The 20,654-nt window shown below is 48.9% G+C and overlaps 1 protein-coding gene across 3 annotated transcripts in view; it reads right to left on the bottom strand.

Moving 5' to 3' along the window:
• The window catches only part of HASPIN (histone H3 associated protein kinase), a 734,185-nt gene that overhangs the window by 53,934 nt on the left and 659,597 nt on the right, over positions 1–20,654 (bottom strand). The window contains exon 18 of one of the 3 annotated variants that reach the window (XM_069604711.1): positions 5,093–5,223. The exons of the other annotated variants lie outside the window; for them this stretch is intronic. Coding sequence (XP_069460812.1) covers positions 5,198–5,223 — 26 coding nt within the window. The 3' untranslated portion in view covers positions 5,093–5,197. Of the gene's footprint in view, positions 1–5,092; positions 5,224–20,654 lie in introns of those variants that run through there. 3 annotated transcript variants of the gene reach the window in all.

Here is a 20,654-nt window from a genome sequence, read left to right as displayed (position 1 = left end):
GTCTTTGTGGAGTCCAGGTAGAACTTCAGCGCTCTAGCCACATCCAGCGAGTGCAAAGTCCTCTCAGCCGGCGACGACGGCGACGGGAAGAAAACAAGTAACACCAAGGGCTCGTTGAGGTGGAAGTCAGACAGCACCTTGGGCATAAAGGAAGGGTGCGTCCTCAGCACCACCCTCTTCGCGTGGAATGTCAGGTATGGAGGTTTACAGGAGAGGGCCTGGATCTCTCCCACTCGTCATGCGGTGGTGATGGCCACAAGAAATGCTGTCTTCCACGACAGGAACTTCAACAGTGCCGAATGCAGAGGCTCAAATGGAGGCCCCGTGAGCCTGGACAGCACCACGTTGAGCTCCCACGCCGGGGCCGCAGCCTTCACCAGCAGGAACGACCGGAACAGTCCCTTCATGAACTCCTTCACCAGGCGATGGAACCATAGGGAAGACCGCCCCAGAGTTCTGGTGTAGCAGGAGATAGCCGCCAGATGGATCTTGATGGAGGCATGCATCAGCACCGTCTTGGCCAGCGATAGCAAGTACGGCAGTACTCGAGGGACCGTAATACGCAAAGGGTTAATCTTCTGAGCACGGCACCAGAGAGAGAACCTCTTCCATTTGTGTCCATAGCACTTGAGAGTAGAAGGCGCCCTGGCCTTTGCAAGCACCTCCTTGCAGTCCGCTGGGATATCGTATCCTCCAAATTCTAGTGCTGCAGGAGCCAGGCCTGCAGGTTCAGCGACCCCGGGTCCTGGTGGAGGATGGCGTCTCCTTCTCTAGCGAGAAGATCCGCGTCCAACGACAGTTTGACTGGGGGGGACGCTGACATGTCCAGAAGGTCCGGGAACCAAATCTGCCTCGGCCACGCCGGTGCAATGAGGATCATCCTGCATCGGGACCGTCTGAGTTGATTGATGAGATGCAGAAGCAACGGCGGGAATGCATACAGGAACAGGCCGTCCCGGGGGAATGAGAAGGCATCTCCCATACTCCCCGGCTGGGGTAACCTGCTGGCGAACCTCTGGCACTTGGTGTTCACCGCCGTTGCGAATAGGCCGATCTGGGGATTGCCCCATCGTCGGAATAGGAGATCCACTTGATCCTGTCGCAGCTCCCACTTGTGGCACGAGAATAGCTCCCTGCTGAGTGAGTCGGTGATGTTTTTTATCCCTGCCAGATGAAATGGTACCACAAACATCCCATGGGCGACAGCCCAGTGCCACAGATCCTGTGCTTCCTTGGACAGGGTTGGGGATCTGGTGCCTTCTTGCTTCCGGATGTAGAACATTGTGGTGGTGTTGTCGGTGAGGACCCTTACCACCTTGTACTTGAGGGATGGGAGGATCGACCTCAGGGCCCAGAACACGGCTCAGAGCTCCAGGACATTGATGTGTAGTGACCTCTCCTATGGGAGCCAAAGGCCTCTTGCATGGAGATCTCCGGTGTGCGCTCCCCATCCCTCCAGGGTGGCGTCCGTTGTCACCGTTTCCTGATGCACTGGGGTCTGGAAGTCCATACACGCCGCTAGATGCGCACGGGTGCCCCACCATCGGATCGCTTGGCAGAAAGTCTCGTTGAGTGGTATCCTGTCTTCGAAGCTGCCCGTCGCTTGCCTCCAATGGGCGTCGAGGAACTGTTGCAGAGGTCGCATCCGCAGCCTGCATAGGGGTACGAGGTAGATGCAAGAGGACATCATGCCGAGTAGGGACTTGACGGACCTCACCCTGGCCATGTCCGGGGTCAACAGCCATTGAACCCTGCCCAGGATGGCCTTCATCCTTTCCTCCGACGGCGAAGCCAATCGTGCCACTGTGTCGAGCCTGGCTCCCAGGAACAGGGCGACTTGCGACAGTACCACGTGGGATTTCGCGAAGTTGATCGAGAACCCCAGATCCGTGAGCAGCTGGACGGTATTTGCTGTGTGACCAACGGCAAGCTCTTTTGACTTTGCTCAGATGAGCCAATCGTCCAGGTAGGGGTAGACGTGGATCCCCTGCAGGCGCAGCCGCGCCACCACTGGGGCTAGACACTTGGTGAACACTCTGGGTGGCGAGGGGCAGGGCCTTGAACTGGTAGTGTCGCCCTTGGACCACAAATCGCAGGAATTTGATGTCCTTTTAGAATGGGGATGTGGAAGTAGGCATCCTCCAAGTCTAGCCACAATAGGAAGTCGCCCTCCTCCAGCTGTCCCAGCACAAGCTCATCCAGAACTTGTAGGACCTGATGTACTTGTTTAGACGATGAAGGTCCAGGATGGGTCGCCAACCGCTGATCTTCTTTCGGACGAGAAAGTATCGAGAGTGTACTCCAGAGCCCCGCAGCCTCTTTGGGACGAGTTTGATGGCCCCCTTTCTTAGCATCGCCCGAACCTCCAGTAGCAGTTGGGGGGACGTGGTTTTCCTTACTGGCCACGGGTGGAATACGTGGGCACCTCTTTTGAAATTCCAGGGCGTGCCCGCGGGAGCAGGCATCCAGCACCCAAAGGTCGGTGGAGATGGACTTCCACACGCTGGGTGCTCAGGTGGGGGCCCCGACCCCACGGTCGGTTCAATCCTGCTTCGCCGGGGCTTTGCCGCCTTGGCCTCCTTGGCGACAACGAAGAGATCCCCCCATCTTGTTGCGTCCTCTGTAGGCCTCCTGCGACGAGGAGCGGGCTTCTTGGTGGTACGACGAGGAGCCGCCGCCGAATCCTTTGGAGGCACCTTGCTTGCGTCTGGCGTTCCAAAATGACGGCCGTCGTTGTTGAAGAACACCCAAGGCCCGAGTCTCGGTGTCCGCCTTGATGGCCTGTAGTGATTCGTCCACAGTCTTGCCGAACAGGTGGTTCCCGTCGAAGGGCATGTCCAGAACCTTGGTCTGCACGTCTTGGCAGAAGTCGGTGGCCTTGAGCCAACCGCGCCAGTGAAAGCAAACTCTGTTGCTCATCTGAAGAAAGCCGGTGTCGGAGATGTCCGTGGCCACCGTGATGCGTGGTATAACGCCACCTCGCCTTCCTGTAGGATTTCCAATTTCCAGGGCCTCCGCCCGCTTGTCGTCCGGAAGTCAGTCCAGCAAGGGAGCGATCTTAAATCACAGCTCCCTGTCATAGCGAGTCACGATTGAGGGCGTTGGCCGCTTTAATTGTCATGGCTGCCGACGAAATGACTCGTCCCATGGCGTCCAGCTTCTTCCCCTCGCCGTCCGGTGGGGATGTTGAGATAGATGCCGCCGCCCCCTTGGCCGCCGCAGAGACCGACGGACCAGGCTCCGCTGGGTCCTCGGTGGGGGGCAAGAGCATCCTCGTCATAATCTCCGCGCACAGGGTCTGTATAGCCATCAAGATAGCTCCTGAATTGTCCTGTGGTACGGGTACCGGCTGCAACGGGACCGACGGTTGGGGTGTGGGATCCTCTGCAGCCCTATCTTCCTCATCAGCTCCCCCGTCTCTCTCCTCGTCGGGATCCCTGTCATGGGCCTTGGATTCCTCAAACTTCTTGTCCAGGATCATTTGGACACTTGCCAACTCATCTTCAGAGGTGGTATCCGAGTCTGTTATGGCTACTGTGCCCCCCCCCCTTCTTTTCCCTGCTGGGGATTCACAGGGGTCTTCTCGATAGGCAGAAAAGACGATTCCCTCCTGGGTGGCAAGGAAACTCTAGCCCCTGAAGTCACCTCCACTGCAGAAGCCTCTGTATATTTCGCCAAGGCCACTACGACTCCCTCGGTCGAGGCCTAAGCTGGGTGAATCAGAGCCTTCACGACCTTGGGCGTGCCTGAGGCCTTCACCTTGGGGGGTCACCACCTCTCGCCCCCTCGGCTGTCTCCGTCGGTATCGACCGGGGCTTCTCCCGAAGCTTACCCGGGTTCTGCAACTTCCTCGTGGTTGATGGCGTCGGTGACAGTGCGCCCTGCCTGGCAGCCGAGGTGCCCGACCGCTCGGCGCTCCTGGTGCCTGCGTGCTTAGCCTTTTGTTGGGTCGCTGGAGCGCCCTCAAAAGTCTTAGAAGACCGCTCAGATTTCTTCTTCTCACCAGCCAGAGTCGAATCCGGCGATCCTTCATCGTCCATTCGGACATATTCTTGCAAAACACACAGTCCTTCTCCACATGCGTTTTGTCTTCGTTAAGGCAGTAGAGGCACTGAGAGTGCGCATACTCCTTGAAGACGTTCTGAAGCCCGCAGCTAGGGCAGCTCCTGAACAGCTTGGATCCAGTAGGCGTCATGCTTCCCTTGTCCTGGGCCATGTCCACGAGGTAGGCCTAAAATCTTCCGGAATCCTCCAAGAAGTGGAAACATGACGAAATTATGCCCTTGAGGGGTGTAGAAAATTCCAAAAAAGGGTCCCCGTTAATCAGAAGAAGAATCGGTGGAGCTTGAGGCTCTATTTACTGAAAATATAAGAGTAAACGCTTTGAAAAAACGCTAAACGCAGTAAAAGCTTGAGAGCTATAGCACGAGGACTCCCAACACTTGAACATGCGGTAAAAATTTGAAGATGGCTGCGAGAGGAGGTGCTTAGGTAGAGGGCAGTCATTGGCTGGGGGCAGTATGACCCAGAGACCAGTGATTGGTTATTAGTAGAAAGACAGTTCAGAAACAAAACTGAAACTGATTTTTTCTTTACTGCGGATTCCCAGCCTGACGACGGGGACTATCCATGCCAGACGCCATGCTGTAGAAACAATGTTACGTTTGAGCCCCGGTTCACATTCACTCATGCCGGGTACGCAACATATTCAGAAACATACTTCATTTGCAGGGATAAGGCTTCTACATGGTTGCAACTATAATTAAGAGGGCCTCTAGGGAAATAGACGAAAAAGGTCACCCCTAGTAAGGAAACCAATAAAACAAAAAAAGACCTTCCCCTTAGATAAAAGTAAGTGTGTGACAAAAAATTATATCACACTAAATACAAAAGTATACATCTTTAATGATCATCTAAAATACTATACACGTATATGAAAACATCACCACCAAGGACAACAACTAGGATGACCACCACACCAAACACAGGGAATAATTCAAAATCACAATTTTTTTAATATGCCTTCACACACTCGTAATGTATTCTAGAGTGTGTCGATCAACGCCAATATGGCAAGTTAAAACATAATTGATTATAAAAACTGCCCGACAAGTTTCATCCAGTTTACAAAAACTCGTTTGATGCAGGGATTTCTTCAGGGGACCAATGGAACATGCAAAGGTAGAGTCATACTTGATTACACTTCATCAGATAAGACAACACCTACAGGACAAAAACATGGTTTTAAAAAAAAAGCATGAATACTGCAAATTCACAAGAACAGGTTATTAGTACAACTGATTTGTGCTAACTACGTTAACATTTCATGTACAGGTTTTAAAGTTCCCTTTTTGTGGTACAATAATGTTATTTACTTCAAAAACACAGTAACTTGACTGTCACTCCGCTTTGGACAGCGGAACACAATCATGGTAAGGAATTTGTATATGACAACAGGAATAGTCACGTTTAGAAATGGCTTATACACGCTGTTATATTAGTATGTTCTTAGCGTGTTTAAAAAGGGGAACACCATTCCTCATTTGATGTTAAAATCTACAGTGCGCCTCTTGTTGGGTGGATAGCAAAAGAATCACTAAGTTTGATGCTTATATTTCATAGAGCACAGGAGCCATTAGCCAATTCAATTTCTAGTATGGAAAAATATGGGAATTGCTATCACTTTACATAAGATTGGAACAGCATATATTAAAAGAACCCACAAACGAACAAGTTACTTCTTACCTTGTAACGTTCTGTCGACGGGATGTTCCTCCGGCGTATTCCTCATCTTAGATATATCCTTCCAGCTCTGCTGGCCTCGGAAAATTTTTTCTCCAGAGGGCGCTGCGCGTCGACGTCCCTCGAGTCGATGACCCTCGACAGCCGCCGTATCGACGCTCGACGTCATCCTGCCTATAAAGGCCGCGCGCAGCGTCCGTTGCTCAGTTCCGTTTTGTAGCCCACAGTATTACTGTTTGGACTAGACTAATCACCCTGAAGGAGCGTAAGCTGCAACAACAAGGGAAGTAAAACTGCGGGGATGGATGGGAGGGTCGATGAGGAATACGTCGGAGGAACATCCCGTCGAAAGAACGTTACAAGGTAAGAAGTAACTTGTTCTTCGAAGGGATTGTGTCCTCCGACGTATTCCTCATCTTAGATAGGCTCCCATAGCAGTATTCTATATTCGGAGGAGGGAGTACTGACTTCACGCTGTCTTCTATTGGTGAATAGAATGCAGTACAGCCCTTCCAAACCTAGTCTCTTGACTAGAGGAGGAATCCAGATTGTAAAAACGTGTAAAGGTATGGACAGACGACCATGTAGCGGCCGCACATATGTCTTTAATCGGCACGCCTCTTTTGAGGGCCGATGAAGCTGCAATACCTCTGGTCGAATGAGCCCTAAGGTTTTGAGGGGGCTCTTTCCCTGCCAATTTATAACATTCCAGAATGGCTAGAATGATCCATCTGGAAATAGTCTGCTTAGTTATTGGTAACCCCAGCTTGTGACCTGCGTAGCCTACAAACAGCTGGTCTGCCTGTCTTATCCTGGCTAGTCTACTAATGTAAAAACTTAAAACCCTCCTAGGGTCTAGTCTGTGTAACCTCTCTTCCTCTTTCCCCGGGTGAGGAGGAGGATAGAAAGATGGTAGGATAATCTTCTGAGAGATATGGAATTCAGAGACTACTTTTGGGAGGAAATTAGGCTTCACTTGCAGGACAACTTTGTCTTTGTGAAAGATTGTATGAGGGGGTTTACAAGAAAGAGCTTGTAATTCGCTCACCCTTCTAGCAGATGTAAGTGCTATTAATAAAACAGTCTTAAGGGTAAGGAATCTTAACGAACAAGAATGGAGAGGTTCGAAAGGTGTCCCCATCAGGAAAGTTAATACTAAGTTTAAATCCCATAGGGGAACTTGGAATGGTCTTGGGGGATAAACATTGGTTAACCCCTTTAGAAACTGTATTACCAAGGGTAATTTGAAATAGGATGGTTCCTCCGCAGTACGCTTAAAGATAGATAGCGCTGCGAGATAGCCCTTAATGGTGCCAACTTGAAAGCCTGAATTTGCCAAATATAGTAGGAAGGACAAAACCATTGGTGTACCACATGAAAATGGGTCGATATTCTGTTCTCTACACCAGCTGCAAAATCTGTTCCAACGGCAGCGGTATAAAGACTTTGTTGCTGGTCTCCTTGCCGAAAGCAACACCTCCATAACATCATCAGGGAGGTCCCAATCCTTGTACCTCAGCCGTTCAGAAGCCAAGCGTGAAGGTTGAGGGTTTTGATGTCTGGATGGAGAACCTGACCTCCCTTCTGTGAGAGTAGGTTCTCTCTGAGAGGAAGTCGAAATGGAGGGCAGATGGCACGTTCTCCTGGCCCAATCCGGGGCAATTAGGATCATGGTTCGCCGAAATCTTCTCAACCTCCTGATCATTTGAGGAATGACAGGGACCGGTGGGAACGCGTACAGAAGCGGAAACTCCCAGTCCACTATGAACGCGTCTCCCAGAGCTCCTCTCGGAGGAAATTCCCTTGAGCAGAACAGGTCGCATTTCCTGTTTAGGCTGGTGGCGAACAGATCTACCTGAGGGGTTCCCCAAAGGGCGAAGATCTCTTGAAGGACTTCCTGAGCTAGCTCCCACTCGTGAGAGACTGTGTTCTGCCTGCTCAGAGCGTCCGCTGTCAAGTTCTTCTCTCCGTCTAGGTGAACTGCCGATAGAGAGATTCCTTCTTGGATTGCCCAAAACCAGAGCTGCATCGCCTCTCTGCACAGGGGTAGTGATCCTACGCCTCCTCTTTTGTTGAGGTAATGCATGGCCACCGTGTTGTCCGTCATTATCAGGACGTTCTTCCCTTGTACAATTGGCAGGAAAGCCTTCAACGCAAGTTTGATGGCTCTCAGCTCTAACAGGTTGATGTGTAGTCTGGACTCCGATGGAGACCAACGACCGCTGATGGGCAAGTCGTTGGCGTGGGCTCCCCACCCCGTGAGTGAGGCATCCGTGACTACTGTTATCTCCGGCCAGGGTTGCCAAAACTGTTCTCCTTTCAGAATGTTCTCCTGACAGGCCCACCACTGAAGGTCTCGAGCCACCCTGCCGGGAACCTGAAGAAGATCTGTCATTCTCCCTGAGAATTGTGACCACTGAGTCCTCAGTGCCCACTGGAGGGATCTCATTCTCAGGCGAGCCTCTGGCACAAGGAAAATGCAGGATGCCATGAGGCCTAGCAACCTCAAAAAGTCGAAAGCTGGGAGACGTTGGGCAAGTTGGAACTTGGTAACCATCTGTAGAATATCTTGAGCCCTCACCTCCGGTGGCGAGGCTTTTCCCAGGGAAGTATCCAGGATCGCTCCTATGAACTGGGGTCTCTGCGATGGTATCATTTGAGACTTCTTTAAATTGTGGGAGAAGCCCAGCTTGTGAAGGAAGTAGCATACGTGATTTAGCTGGATCTGAGCTTGCTCCGGAGAAACAGCCCTGATCAGCCAATCGTCCAGGTAGGGGTAGACGTGAATCCCTTCCCTCCTTAGACTTGCCGCCACTACCGACATTAACTTGGTGAAGACCCTTGGGGCGGAGGTCAGCCCAAAAGGCAGTACTCGAAATTGATAGTTAGAGTTGCCAATTGCGAACCTCAGGTATTTCCTGTGTTTGAGATGGATAGGCACATGGAAATAAGCGTCCTGAAGGTCCAGAGATACCAACCAGTCCTGAAACTGAAGGGCCTGGAGGATCTGAGAAAGAGTGACCATCTTGAATTTGTCTTTCCTGAGGAATTTGTTCAATTCTCGCAAGTCCAAGATGGGTCTCAGTCCTCCGTCTTTCTTTGGAACGAGAAAGTAAGGGGAGTACCAGCCCTTGTTCCTCTCCGCTACAGTTACCGGTTCTATGGCACCTTTCTCTAGCAGGTCTATAATTTCCTGCAAGAGGAGCGGATCTGGAGCTTTCTGAGAGCTGATCCCCGGTGGATGACTCTGAGGTATACGTAGGAAAGGTAGGCAGTAACCTTGGGCAACTGTTTCCAATGCCCAAGCATCTGACGTGATAGCCTGCCATTCCGCCAGATGTTGAGTCAACCTGCCTCCTACAGGTGTCCTGTGAGGGAAGTCCTCAGAGTGGTTTTGGGGCGGCTGATGCAGATGCAGATGGTAAAGAGGCACCTGCTGTTGCTGCGGCTTTAGAATATCTACCCCGTCCACCTCGGGTAGTTCTTCTTTGACCCCTTTGAGCCGGTCGTCCTCTAGCTCTTCCGAATGAGGAGTAGAAGCGAAAGGACTTGCCCCTCGCAGAGGTTCCTGTGGGACGAAAAGGAGTCTGACGGATTGCAGCTCCTAGGGATTTTGCTGCTGCTTTTGAAGTTTGCAGTTTCTCTAAACTGTCATCCGCCTTTTTCCCGAACAAAGAAGAGCCATCAAATGGCATGTTCAAGAGCCTGGCTTGCACATCTGGGGCAAAACCCGACTTTCTCAACCAAGCGAACCGCCTGATTGATGTACTTGCCGCCATTGCTCTGCTGATACTGTCAGCCGAATAAATGCCCGTCTGGAGGGATTCGCACATAGCGTCTTTACCGTCCTGTATAATATTCAGGAACGCATCCCTTTCTTCTCCCTCCGGGATGCAGTCAGCCGCTGTAGAAGCACACTCCCAAAGTGTATGGCTGAACCTAGCAAGGGTGCAAGTAGCATTAACAGACTTTAACGCCATGCTACATGCTGAAAAGACTTTCTTAGCCATAGCGTCATATTTTTTATCGTCCCTGTCCTGTGGGACAGTAGGATAAGCCGTCTTGACGTCGGTAGAGGATGCTGCTTGTACCACCAGACTTTCTGGGGATGGATGTTTAGACAAGAACTCTGGGTCTGTGGAAGATACTCTGTACTTTGCAGACAGTTTTTTATTTACTGCTGGTATTACATCTGGGGTTTCCCAGTTTGTCATGATCTTTCTCTGAAGAGCTTTATGAAAGGGCACCACTGGATCCTCTTGTGGGCCTTTGTCAAGAATATCCGTGAGGTCATCTTGCTGGAAAGATTGTGAAGGTGTAGACCACCCCATGAACTCTGTAATTCTGGCCATTAAGGCTCTGTAGGGGGTTTCAGCATGCTCCCACGGGTCTGGTTTAGCAAAATCCACCTCAGGGGAAGTGTCTAAACCACTTGCCTCATGTAAAGAATCATGAAGATCCTTTAATCTGCGCTCTTCAGAGGAAAATTCCTCTCTAACTGGGGTTACAGGTCCCTGTAACTCATCTTGTTCTGACAGATCACCCTCTTCTAAAATTGAGGATATACTTCTCAATTGTTCTGAATTAATAAAGGGAGTAAATCCCATTTCCAAGGCAGAGGGTGCTGAACTTGTCATTATTGGCCTCGAAAACGTCGATGTCGTCGACGCCGAAGGCTTCGAGCGTGGCATCGAAAACAGAGGTGGAGGCCTCGAGGACCTCGACAGAATTGGAATTTTACTCGACAATATCGACGACGTCGAGGGCCTGGGAATCGTCACTGGATGTGTGGTCATCGTGACTTTTCTCGGCGTCGACGCCGGTGTCGAGGCCGGCGTCGAGTCGACAGACCTGTATGTCGAAGGTCCCTTCGACAACGGCGTCGAAGACCTCGACGTCGACGGAACCTTCGTCGACGGAACCTTCGAGGAAGGTTTGGAGGTCATGGTCCTACTCGAGGATTCGAGACGCACTCGAGAGGTTTCTTTCGCCGGGTACTGCGACTCGCGGCGTTTTTGACCTTCGGGTCTTTCGACCAGAGCATCGCTCTCGGCAGTCTTCGAGGGGGTCGAGGCCGCTTTCTCGAAGACGCTCATCATGTTTTTTCTGAATTCCTCCCAATCAGCCCGGGAACTATGTTTCGTGGGGCAAGGGATTCTTTTTGGCGAAACAGAGGAAGAGGAAGACGGAGAAGGGGATCTTCGACGTCTCCTCTTCGAGTGTTTCGATCTCGAGGAGTGATGAGACCCACTCCGAGACCTGGAGCGTGAGTGGTGACGAGGAGACGAATGTCTCGACTTCGTCGAAGAAGAAGAAGCTTTATAAGTCTTACCTTTCTCCGACTTCCCCCTACGCTCCTTCAGGGCCTTAGCAGTCATGGACATACAGTCCTCGCACTCCGAACAATGGTGTTCGGCTCCCAAGCACCACAGACAATTTCTGTGAGGATCGGTCAACGACATCTTTTTCCCACAATCTCGACATTTTTTGAAGCCGGATCGAGGGGTTGTCGGTTCCGACGAGGAAGCCATCGAGTACGATTCGAATAACTTGAAGTAAATATTACTAAGAACTGAGCAACGGTATTCCGAGGCACCGAGTAGCGCGGAAAAACGGAACTGAGCAACGGACGCTGCGCGCGGCCTTTATAGGCAGGATGACGTCGAGCGTCGATACGGCGGCTGTCGAGGGTCATCGACTCGAGGGACGTCGACGCGCAGCGCCCTCTGGAGAAAAAATTTTCCGAGGCCAGCAGAGCTGGAAGGATATATCTAAGATGAGGAATACGTCGGAGGACACAACCCTTCGAAACAGTGTTATGATCTCGTTAACCCCCGTATATGCAGTGTGTTATGTAATCACAATGCGGGGCGTGGGATGCAATTTTATCCTCTCGTGGATTCCCAGCTTAGTTTACTTCACGTTACACCATAGCCAGTTTTTTTCACCGACCTATAATCACCAATCAAGATGAAATACTGGCTTAAACATTTGACGTGTGTTTGAAAATAACTAAACCAGCATTAATTGGCAAAGGCATTTACTAAAACGACTCATGATCGTGCAAAGGTGTGATGCTGGAAATGCCTTGGAGGCACAGGGCCTCCCTGTCCTTGTCCTGTAGTCCTTTTTCATATGTGTTCTGTATTGTTTTCTGCCCAGGAGTCCATGTGGGACTCCTGGCAGTGCAGCTCTTCCTATTTTTGGTTTGGTGTACAGACCCTTGGGCACCCATGGGTGGGGGTACAAACCTGTGACCCTAGTGTATGTTTATGGGCACCTGTGTGCGGCCCACAGAGCAGGGTATGGGCTGGTGGAAGCTCCATGCTGAATTTGACAGGTGCTCAGAGTATCCTTCTGTTAGGCAGAATCATATGCAGTACCCTTTGGGAACACCACACACAATTAAGACTACAAGTGACAGTACAAATTCACCTTTGGTACAAGCCTGTACTACACAGTAAAGTGGTAGCGATGGCTGAGCAGCCAGACTTATTTCAAGAGTAAGTGAGCAGTATCAATAGTTACACAAAGGACAGAAATTACTATGGTTCAGGCAAACACTGACTCAAGGTTCTGAGTAAAAGAATATAAATTTATTTACACATCAGTTATAAAACATTTCACTATTATCAAGCAGTTGAAAAATCACAATCTTAATACACTACACCACACCCAATAGATTCTGGACAAGTTAAGCTCAAAATTAAGTGTGAGCAAAATGGCACTCCAGTAATTTAAAAGGGACGGAAAGACAAAGTTAGACAAAAGTTAAGCAGCACCAACAAGTAAGTAAGCAGGGCAATCTAGAAAAAGCAACTACAGTGAGGCAATCAAATGAAGAGGCCAGGGCCAAAGTCAATGGACCAAACTCTTTGCAGAGGATCACACAGTTCAGAGTAGTTTGCGGTTAAGTCTTTGCCAAGAGTTCAGAATGAAGTTGGTCGGACGAAACGTTACTTTAAAGAATAGAGATGGACAAGCCCTCGGATTGGCAAAAGATTTCAAGCACTTTTACCGGAGTCGGACGGAACGAACGACCGGATTTGAACGGTACCTTAAATGGAGAAGAAGGCTGTAGCTGAGGCGGACCTGGCAGGTCTTGGATGCTCACAGTTCCTGAAGCGACTGTCGGACTGACACGAAGTAGGAAGACTGGAGGGTCCTGCGCCACCCAAGGAAAAAACCAGCAGCAGAGCAAAGCAACGAATAAAAGGTGCGCTCCTTCAAACCCAAGCAGGGTCCGATCCTCCTGGCTATCCGGTTCACTGTAGATGTGCACAGCAAATTCGACCAGAGGAGCTAGGCCTGGCTTGTAGTTTGGCGAACTGGTTGATCCCACCAGCTCAAGGGGAGAAGATTCCTAGCAGATCTTCCCTGTCGTCGAAGTTTGGAGATTCAAACCCACAGCAGGGCTTCACCGGGAGGTTCGGTAGAGGTCCTCTTCTTTCAGCTTCTCTTTGGTTCTCTCGATCCAGTGGCGACTCTGCCTTCTCAGTCCCAGAGACCTGCTTTTTATGCAGTTTTCCCAAAATTCACACAGCCTGGCTGTCAATCACACAGCAGGGTGGCTGTCCTGGCGGGGCAGTCACCACAGCCAATCACACAAAGTGCGACATGGGCCTCAAAGGAGACCCTATGCAGGGAGTCTCAAACCCCTCCACCCTCACATCCTGTCCTCCTCAGACATTCAGGCGCCTAAGGAGAGCTTCTGGGCAGAAGCCACCAAAGGTCGGCGAACAAAGGAACCAAACCTGGTTTGGCGCGCAGAGTAAAACACAAGAAAGACTTTTACAAAAAGAAATGGCGAATAAACCTAGCCGGAACAAAATAAAAGTTATTGCGGTCCAGCGGGTTTAAGTTCGAGGCTACTAAGATAGCCTAACACAGTGCCAAGGCTATTTAAATAGACAGCGGTAGGAAAATTAGTTAGATACCACTGCCACCAGCCAAATCTTAATGAAAAGGGAACAAAATAATGTTCCATGAGAAACAGACAAAAAGGGATAACTATTAACCCTTTCCAGAACTCTATGTAAAATAGTTTGTACTGGGTCTGTGGATTTAAAAAGACTAATAAAGTCAATGGTAACTTTACATGTTCTGGGACACAGTAGTCAGTCCCAGAAAATGGAGTTTAAAGTGGGAAGTCTGAAAAAGACAACCCAGTGTCACTGCACTGAAGGTGCTGTGTAACACACAGTACAGTAAAAAGATGATGCCTATGGAGTAGGTGAGGCTCCACAGTCTATGAACACAAAAATGTTAAACACACAGCAAAACACAGGTAAGAGTGGTAAAAAAGCCTCACACTCTAACCAGGTGAAAAAAATAAATCCTAGAAATCCAGCAAAGCTGCTGGGGGACTAGCCATTCTGGAGAATTCTCCCTAACACCTTCATTTTGGGATACCTAGGTCCTGCCACTGGAATCAGTTGATTCCTGATAGGAGACAAGATGGTCCCTGTGGCCTCTTGCTTTCTATTGCCCGTTACCTTATTTTCCCAAAGACCTGGGAAAGCCCTAACTCTGTCCCTTCCCCCTGACTGGGTGTTGGGTGGAAGTTCCATATATGGTATTGTGTGGAAGTCCAGGCCAGACTGGCTGGAGCCTTCCCAGTGACTATGTTGTGGGTACACCCTTGGGGTGGGACCTGGGTGAATGGAGTGTGTGACCAATATGCACTTCTTGTTGTGGATGTCTGGTTTCTGGTATGAAACACAATGACTGAGACAGCTCTGCCCGAAACTGGTATGAATGCAGTGTGTAGTGCTGAATGGCTGGGTACTTGCCCCAATACACATTCCTTGCTGTGAGTGTTAGAGGGAGGAGAATGGCCTGTATGCCTAATTGGCTGCCTGACTGCTGAATGTCCTTCTGAGTGATTGGTTGCCTGAGTGTGACCCAGCACAATGAATGAGACAGAACAGTATATCTGGGGGCCTCTCACTGCTAAAATTTGTTCAGAAGCTGAAGTTGATACTTGAAGCTTATCCTTGAAGCCCAGCTGGAAGAAGAAGATCTGATGCTGCATTTGCTTCGACCCGATCCGAAAGCTGTCGAGTTCATCGAGGACTGATCCAAGAGAGGACCTGGTTAGGCACCCTCTTCCCGAGCTCCGAGGGACCATCGAGCACTGCAAACCTTCGCCGAAGCTCCCTGGAAGTCAGACCCTCAACAAGCTGCCGACCGGAGACAGGTACCACCGAGGAGAACGAAGAGAAGCACCGGACACTCCGTCCACCGTCGCCAACCAGGGTTCACATATTTGCAATAACTGCTGGAGGCCCGTCGAAGCCGTGTTGCCCAGAAGTGGCGACCGTTTGATGCTGTGCCATCGACGACCGGAGCCGCACCGCTCCGTTGATTAAGACATTCGACTTGAAGGAATCTCTTGCCAGCACCGCCAACCACTTTGTCCCGCCGGAGAAAGTCAAAGCCGCTGAAGCGCCGGGGAGAATCCGCCGGTGGGTTTCCCGCCACCTGAAGAGCGCAGACACGCTGGACAACTCGACGCCCTTGCTGGGCCAAAGTTCTTCCTAGACTCTTTGCAGTCCCAAACTATCGTCACTGAGGTGCCTCGCACACCTCGTCTTTGCAGGACGTCTTCGACTCATCGTCGACGAGCAGCGCCAGGACCGAAGCTGCTGCCTCAATGCCATCAAACGTCATCGAGGATCATCATTGCCAAGATAACCTTCAAGGCCCATCGACGATCCGTGGCCTTAAAGGGAGTCACTCAAGAAGGATCCATCGACGCCTCCTCGAGGAACCCTGCTATTCTATGAACACTGGGGTGGTAGAAACCTTTTAGAAGGAAATAAAACTAATTGAACAGTATATGCACTGGGCTTGTAGTAGATCTTTTATTTTACAGGTTGCCCAGGTGGAGGGGGATCCTCGTACAGAATTGTGCCTAGTGGGAGAGTATTCTGCCAGTTGTTCTAACCAACTGCTTTTCCTCCTATGTCTATTGTTGGTTCCCTTTATTAATTGATTCGTGTGACATTTGACCGGATTATAGTTGATGCACTTTAATGAGATCTGATATTAATTGTGGTACCACTTAGAACTGTATATATTTGCCCTTGTAGATTAACTGAGCACAAAGTTCAGTTATTGTGATTGTGTATATAACCTTGAACCTTAATTATATAATGACTGTATTTTCACTAATACAGTGTGTGGACATTCATTTGTGGGTGCTTGGGGACTACACTGTACTTAAGAACCTGCCTGCATTACCTCCTTAGAAGCTAGGCCTTGATTGCTCAACCATAGCTACCGAATAGAGAATCTTGGCTGGGGTCCTCTGTGCCTCTCTGCTCTGCCATATAGAGAGCAGGAGTACAGAAAACCCCCTCCAGTTTTTACAAAAGGTCACAGAAAATGGGGTCTGAAAAAACAAGCTTGCTTCAGAAGTTTGCTGAACTAAATACAGGCATCTACTTGTTTTTTCAGACACAATTTTGATGTGAAACGATTAACTCAAGGTGCTACCAGTATTTCATCTTGATTGGTGATTGTGTCTCGGGCTTAAACCCAGACTTTCTAAGCCATGCACATCGTTTTAAAAAAAGAGTGCCTTCAGCCAACACCCTACCCACAGTCTCTGCGGCGTTAAGTGTGTTTTTCAAGATGTTCTGTGTGACTTGACGGCCCTCCTAAACCACTGCAAGTAGCTTTGACCTTTTAGGTTCAGGCACAACTTGCAGACACTCTTGTACCAATCCCCATTGGACATCAATAAAGCTAGAAAGCAGAGTGGTATTGTCAGTGATGCAGTCATTGTAGGCTGCAGAACAGGTGGTTCTTTTACCCAGGGTGTACATTTTCTTGCAGTCTTTATCAGGGGGAGATTTGGATGAAGACTGGAGACCCACACACGTTTTCTAGTCGTGCTAATGTCTAGGGAGTCCGGGACGGAATGCCCCTAGATATAGAGTGGATCAGAAGGTGCAGGGCGAAACATCTTCTCGACTTGTGGATTTACCACCCAAGTAAGGGAGGGCATAAGCAAGGACTGGCTAATGCGCTTTTTAATGGAATTAAGAAGCGGGATAGCTTGGGATACTGGAACCTTTTCCTTTAGGATGTCCTCTACAAAGTCTGAATCAGGCACCGCTTCCTGAGTTACAATCTTAAAATGGTCTGCTGCTTTCCTAAGGATGGTATTGAAAAGCATTTGATCATCAATAGGAGAGGCCCCCTGAGGTTGGGATACAGTATGAGCATCCAAATAGATATTATCAGACTCGTTTCATGAGCATGGGTAGTGAGCCAATTGCCCATGTCATCTGTAGCGGTCCAAGAATCTCGGTGTTGAGAAACAGGGTCTTGGGAGCCCTCATCGCGATCTGGGACATAGTTGACGTCATCGTCCTGATCATCTTGAAAAATGTCTTCAGAAGGATCAGGCAATTTTTGTCTAGGAGAAGAGGAGCGAGCGTCAGGGGAATGAAGACTAGGAGACCTCGAGGGCATAGGGCCGTTGTCAAAAGGACGGTGCCTTTTAGGGAGGTCATCAAACATTTCTGAAAAGTCAATAAATTCAGACACTTTATTCATACAGTGTTCAAATCTCTCTCTAGTTCATGGAGTGGATATGGAAGCTTCAGGCAGAGGAAAGGCTGAGTTAGAAGCAATAGGGTCTGTAGGCCACTGGGATAAGGGAGAGGAGGAATACCCTGAAGGCAAAGAAGGGGTGTTTTGGGGCCAGAACCATGAGGAGGGGGCTTTAGAAAGCTTTTCCCAGAGTTTGGGGTGAGTTTTTACTAAAGAAGCAAGTTTCGACATCTTTCGATGCATCGGAAACATGTGTCAAAACTTTAGGGACGGCACCCATGGGAACGTTCTTCTTGGTACCATGTACAAACCACAAGGGCAGAGGCGTAGCAGGCCCTGAACACTCAGGTTCACTAGGCCCCGTTGAAACTTTTGATGGGCCTGTAGGTTGCGAAGGCTTGTTCAACGAATCTGTTGAAGGAGGCAGAGGGGTTGTGTGCTTGACCTTTGAAAGAGGGTGTGTGCTTTTGTCGACAGTGTGTGATTTCCCGCATCGCACTGCCAACGGCAAACTTAGCGGGGCTGGAGACACGCACGTGGGAGTCAACCAACCCCATAATAACCTCTTCGTGAAGCGGAGCGGTGGCTGCATGAAGAATCCTCGTCCAAGGCGCTGGTGGGACAATGACTCTCGGCATGCATAGTGTAGGCTGCCCACCGCTTTGTGCAGCTTTCTTTAAGTGTCTTAGGATTCAAGAGTCAACAGGCCTTGCAACGCTGCTTGTCGTGGTCACGAAGTATACCATTCTGTGTCCTTCCACAGAAGCTTCCGGTTACAGAAATGGCAACATTTAAATGGAGTTCTCCCTATGATAGTGTGGAAAAGCAGCCAGACGAGGAACGGAAGAAGAGGGGAAGGAAAGTAAAAGCATTCTATAAAAAGTAGTGTCTAGAAAAGAAGGCGTCCCCACTCTCCCTACTGTAAGGCCGAAGCATGAAGGCCAAGGCTGACATCAGCCATCGAGTTGTTGGAGTCAGCGAAGGCTCGCTGGACAGCAAACAGGAATAGTTGTCAAAGAAGTTTGTCGATGGGTGCAGCAAAGACTCATGGAACAGCAATAATTCTCGTTAACATGAGCTCTGCATGAAAACGGAGGACCATAATGGCGCAAAAAAAATTCTTGGGTTACCTCAATGTGTGAAAGATCTTCAGCAGTACACGTCAGGGATAGTTTTGCTGACATGCCCATGTCCCTTTTCGATCTTTGACAAAAGATACAATACTCCACGATTGCCACTAGATGTCGGAGTAAATGCAAAGCATGTGATTATAAGCAGATACACAAGCCTCAAACATATTTTCCACTTATTCCAGCTATTCTTTTCACAGAGTAGCGAGACACTGATTGCGAGACTGGAAGCTACAGGATGGACAAACCAAGTGTAATGAGTAATAGCCCAACAGTAAAAAACAAAAAGGCACCTTTATTATCCATTCCTCAATGGAATATCATGATGGCAGCCTATTTTATTTTTAATTCTTCATGCTCAGAAAGTCTTAATTGTATTGTTTTTTTGCATTGTAGTCATTTATTTAGTGCCTTTTACGGTTACTATAGTCTTAACGTGTTTGTGTTGGGAAACGTGCTCGGGGACCGCAGAACCAGAGAATGGGAAATTCTCCGAGGTTGAGAATGCGTGTGTGCATTGGGCCAAGATTAGGAATTAGGCAGGCTGCCTAAACTCCAGTAAGCTACCCAATATGTCAGGCATGTGCATGGGTGCTGAAGGAGGTCACAAAAGTGTGCTAGTGCAAGAGACTGTGTGTACAGCTAGACCGAAATTGTCGTAGTCATAGCTGCATTGTGTGGATGGATAGCCGTGCCTGTGGCAGATGCCCACCAAAGCGATGTGTTATATGTACCATAAGCGCAGATGGAGCTAATCTTTGATCTCGCAGTGGGATCAGATCACCTGTGTGAAAAGAGAAGGTACCCTCAAAGTCTTCTAAGCGCACTAGTGCCGGCTATCTTAGTACATCTTCTTGGCGTGACAGACAGATCGTTGGATGATAGGATTCTCTAAACGCAATAGACAGGCTACCCTTAGAGTCTTACTAGATATATTCTAAGTTCTATAATGGGCTACCTTCAGGCATCTTTTAAGTGCGATATTGAGGATACTTGCATTTATCTTTATGCGTTACAATGGATAACATATATCTGGATAGGTTATCAACATGCATCTTCGAGTGCAATGGACAGGCTAACATTATAAAGTGCAACACAAGTGTCCACTCCCAAGTCAATCTACGTGCAGCACAGTGCCCACCCTCAAATCCGTGTAACCGTCAGATGTTCTGAGTGCAATATATCTGCTACCTTCCCAATTTCTTCTAGGGCAGTGCATGTGCTAGCCTTCACAGTTCTTCACATGAAATACATGTGCTACTCTTCACAATTTCTTCTACAAGCAATACATGTACTAGCCTTCAATTGTTTTTTTACATGCAACGCATCTGCTAATCTACACAATTTCTTTTGAGCGTGACACGTGTTAACCTACCCAATATCTTCTACTCCCAAATCTATCTAAGTGCTACACCTTTCCTGTGCACACATCTAAGTGTGGCACATTTCCTGCCCCCAAAATAAATCGGAGTGCAACACATTTCCTGACCCCAAATTACAGCTAGGTGCAATACATTTACTTACTCCCACAGAATTCCATCCAAGTGTGACACCTTTCCTACTCCCAAATCACAGATACATGTAATACATGTTCTACCCACAGAATACAGCTAGGCTCAATGCATTTCCTACTCCCAAATTATAACTAGATGCAATACATTTTTCTACCCCCAGTATTTGACTAGCTGCAATACATATCCCACCCCCAAAATAAGATTAAATGTAAACATTTCCTACTACCACAATCCAACTAAGTGTAATACACAGATAACTCCCATTACATATATCAGACTACATGGGGGTGCAGCAAGTAATCTACACACTGTTATAATATGATGGTGATAATGAAGGAAGGAGTGGCAGGGTTTTAATTGAGTATTGGCTTTGAGTGGGCACCGCTTATTTCAATGCTTCTTGATGATTACCCAGGTTTAAATTTTGTAAGTTCCGAGATGTGCGTGGGATGCAGCCCACTAATTAGTGCCACTATGCTAGGCGCTTGGAATATTAAAGAGTAAGGAGACTTAGGCTAATTAGCCTTTGGTGTGGGCTGCACACCCTATTACCCACAATGGGTTTATTTTTAAGTTATCTCTAGTATAAGAGAAATCTTGTAACCAAGTTCGTGCTCTGAAAAATTCAACAATTTGTGTCAATGTTCAAATTATTCTTTTGTTGTTTGCGGCCAATTAATATTATGACATGTACTGTTAACAT

Source organism: Ambystoma mexicanum, chromosome 1p (genome assembly GCF_040938575.1).
Source record: "Ambystoma mexicanum isolate Mex_15411 chromosome 1p, UKY_AmexF1_1, whole genome shotgun sequence".
Taxonomy (NCBI): Eukaryota; Metazoa; Chordata; class Amphibia; order Caudata; family Ambystomatidae; genus Ambystoma; species Ambystoma mexicanum.
The sequence above is the reverse complement of the archived record's forward strand: the minus strand, read 5'-3'. Positions and strand labels throughout refer to the sequence as shown.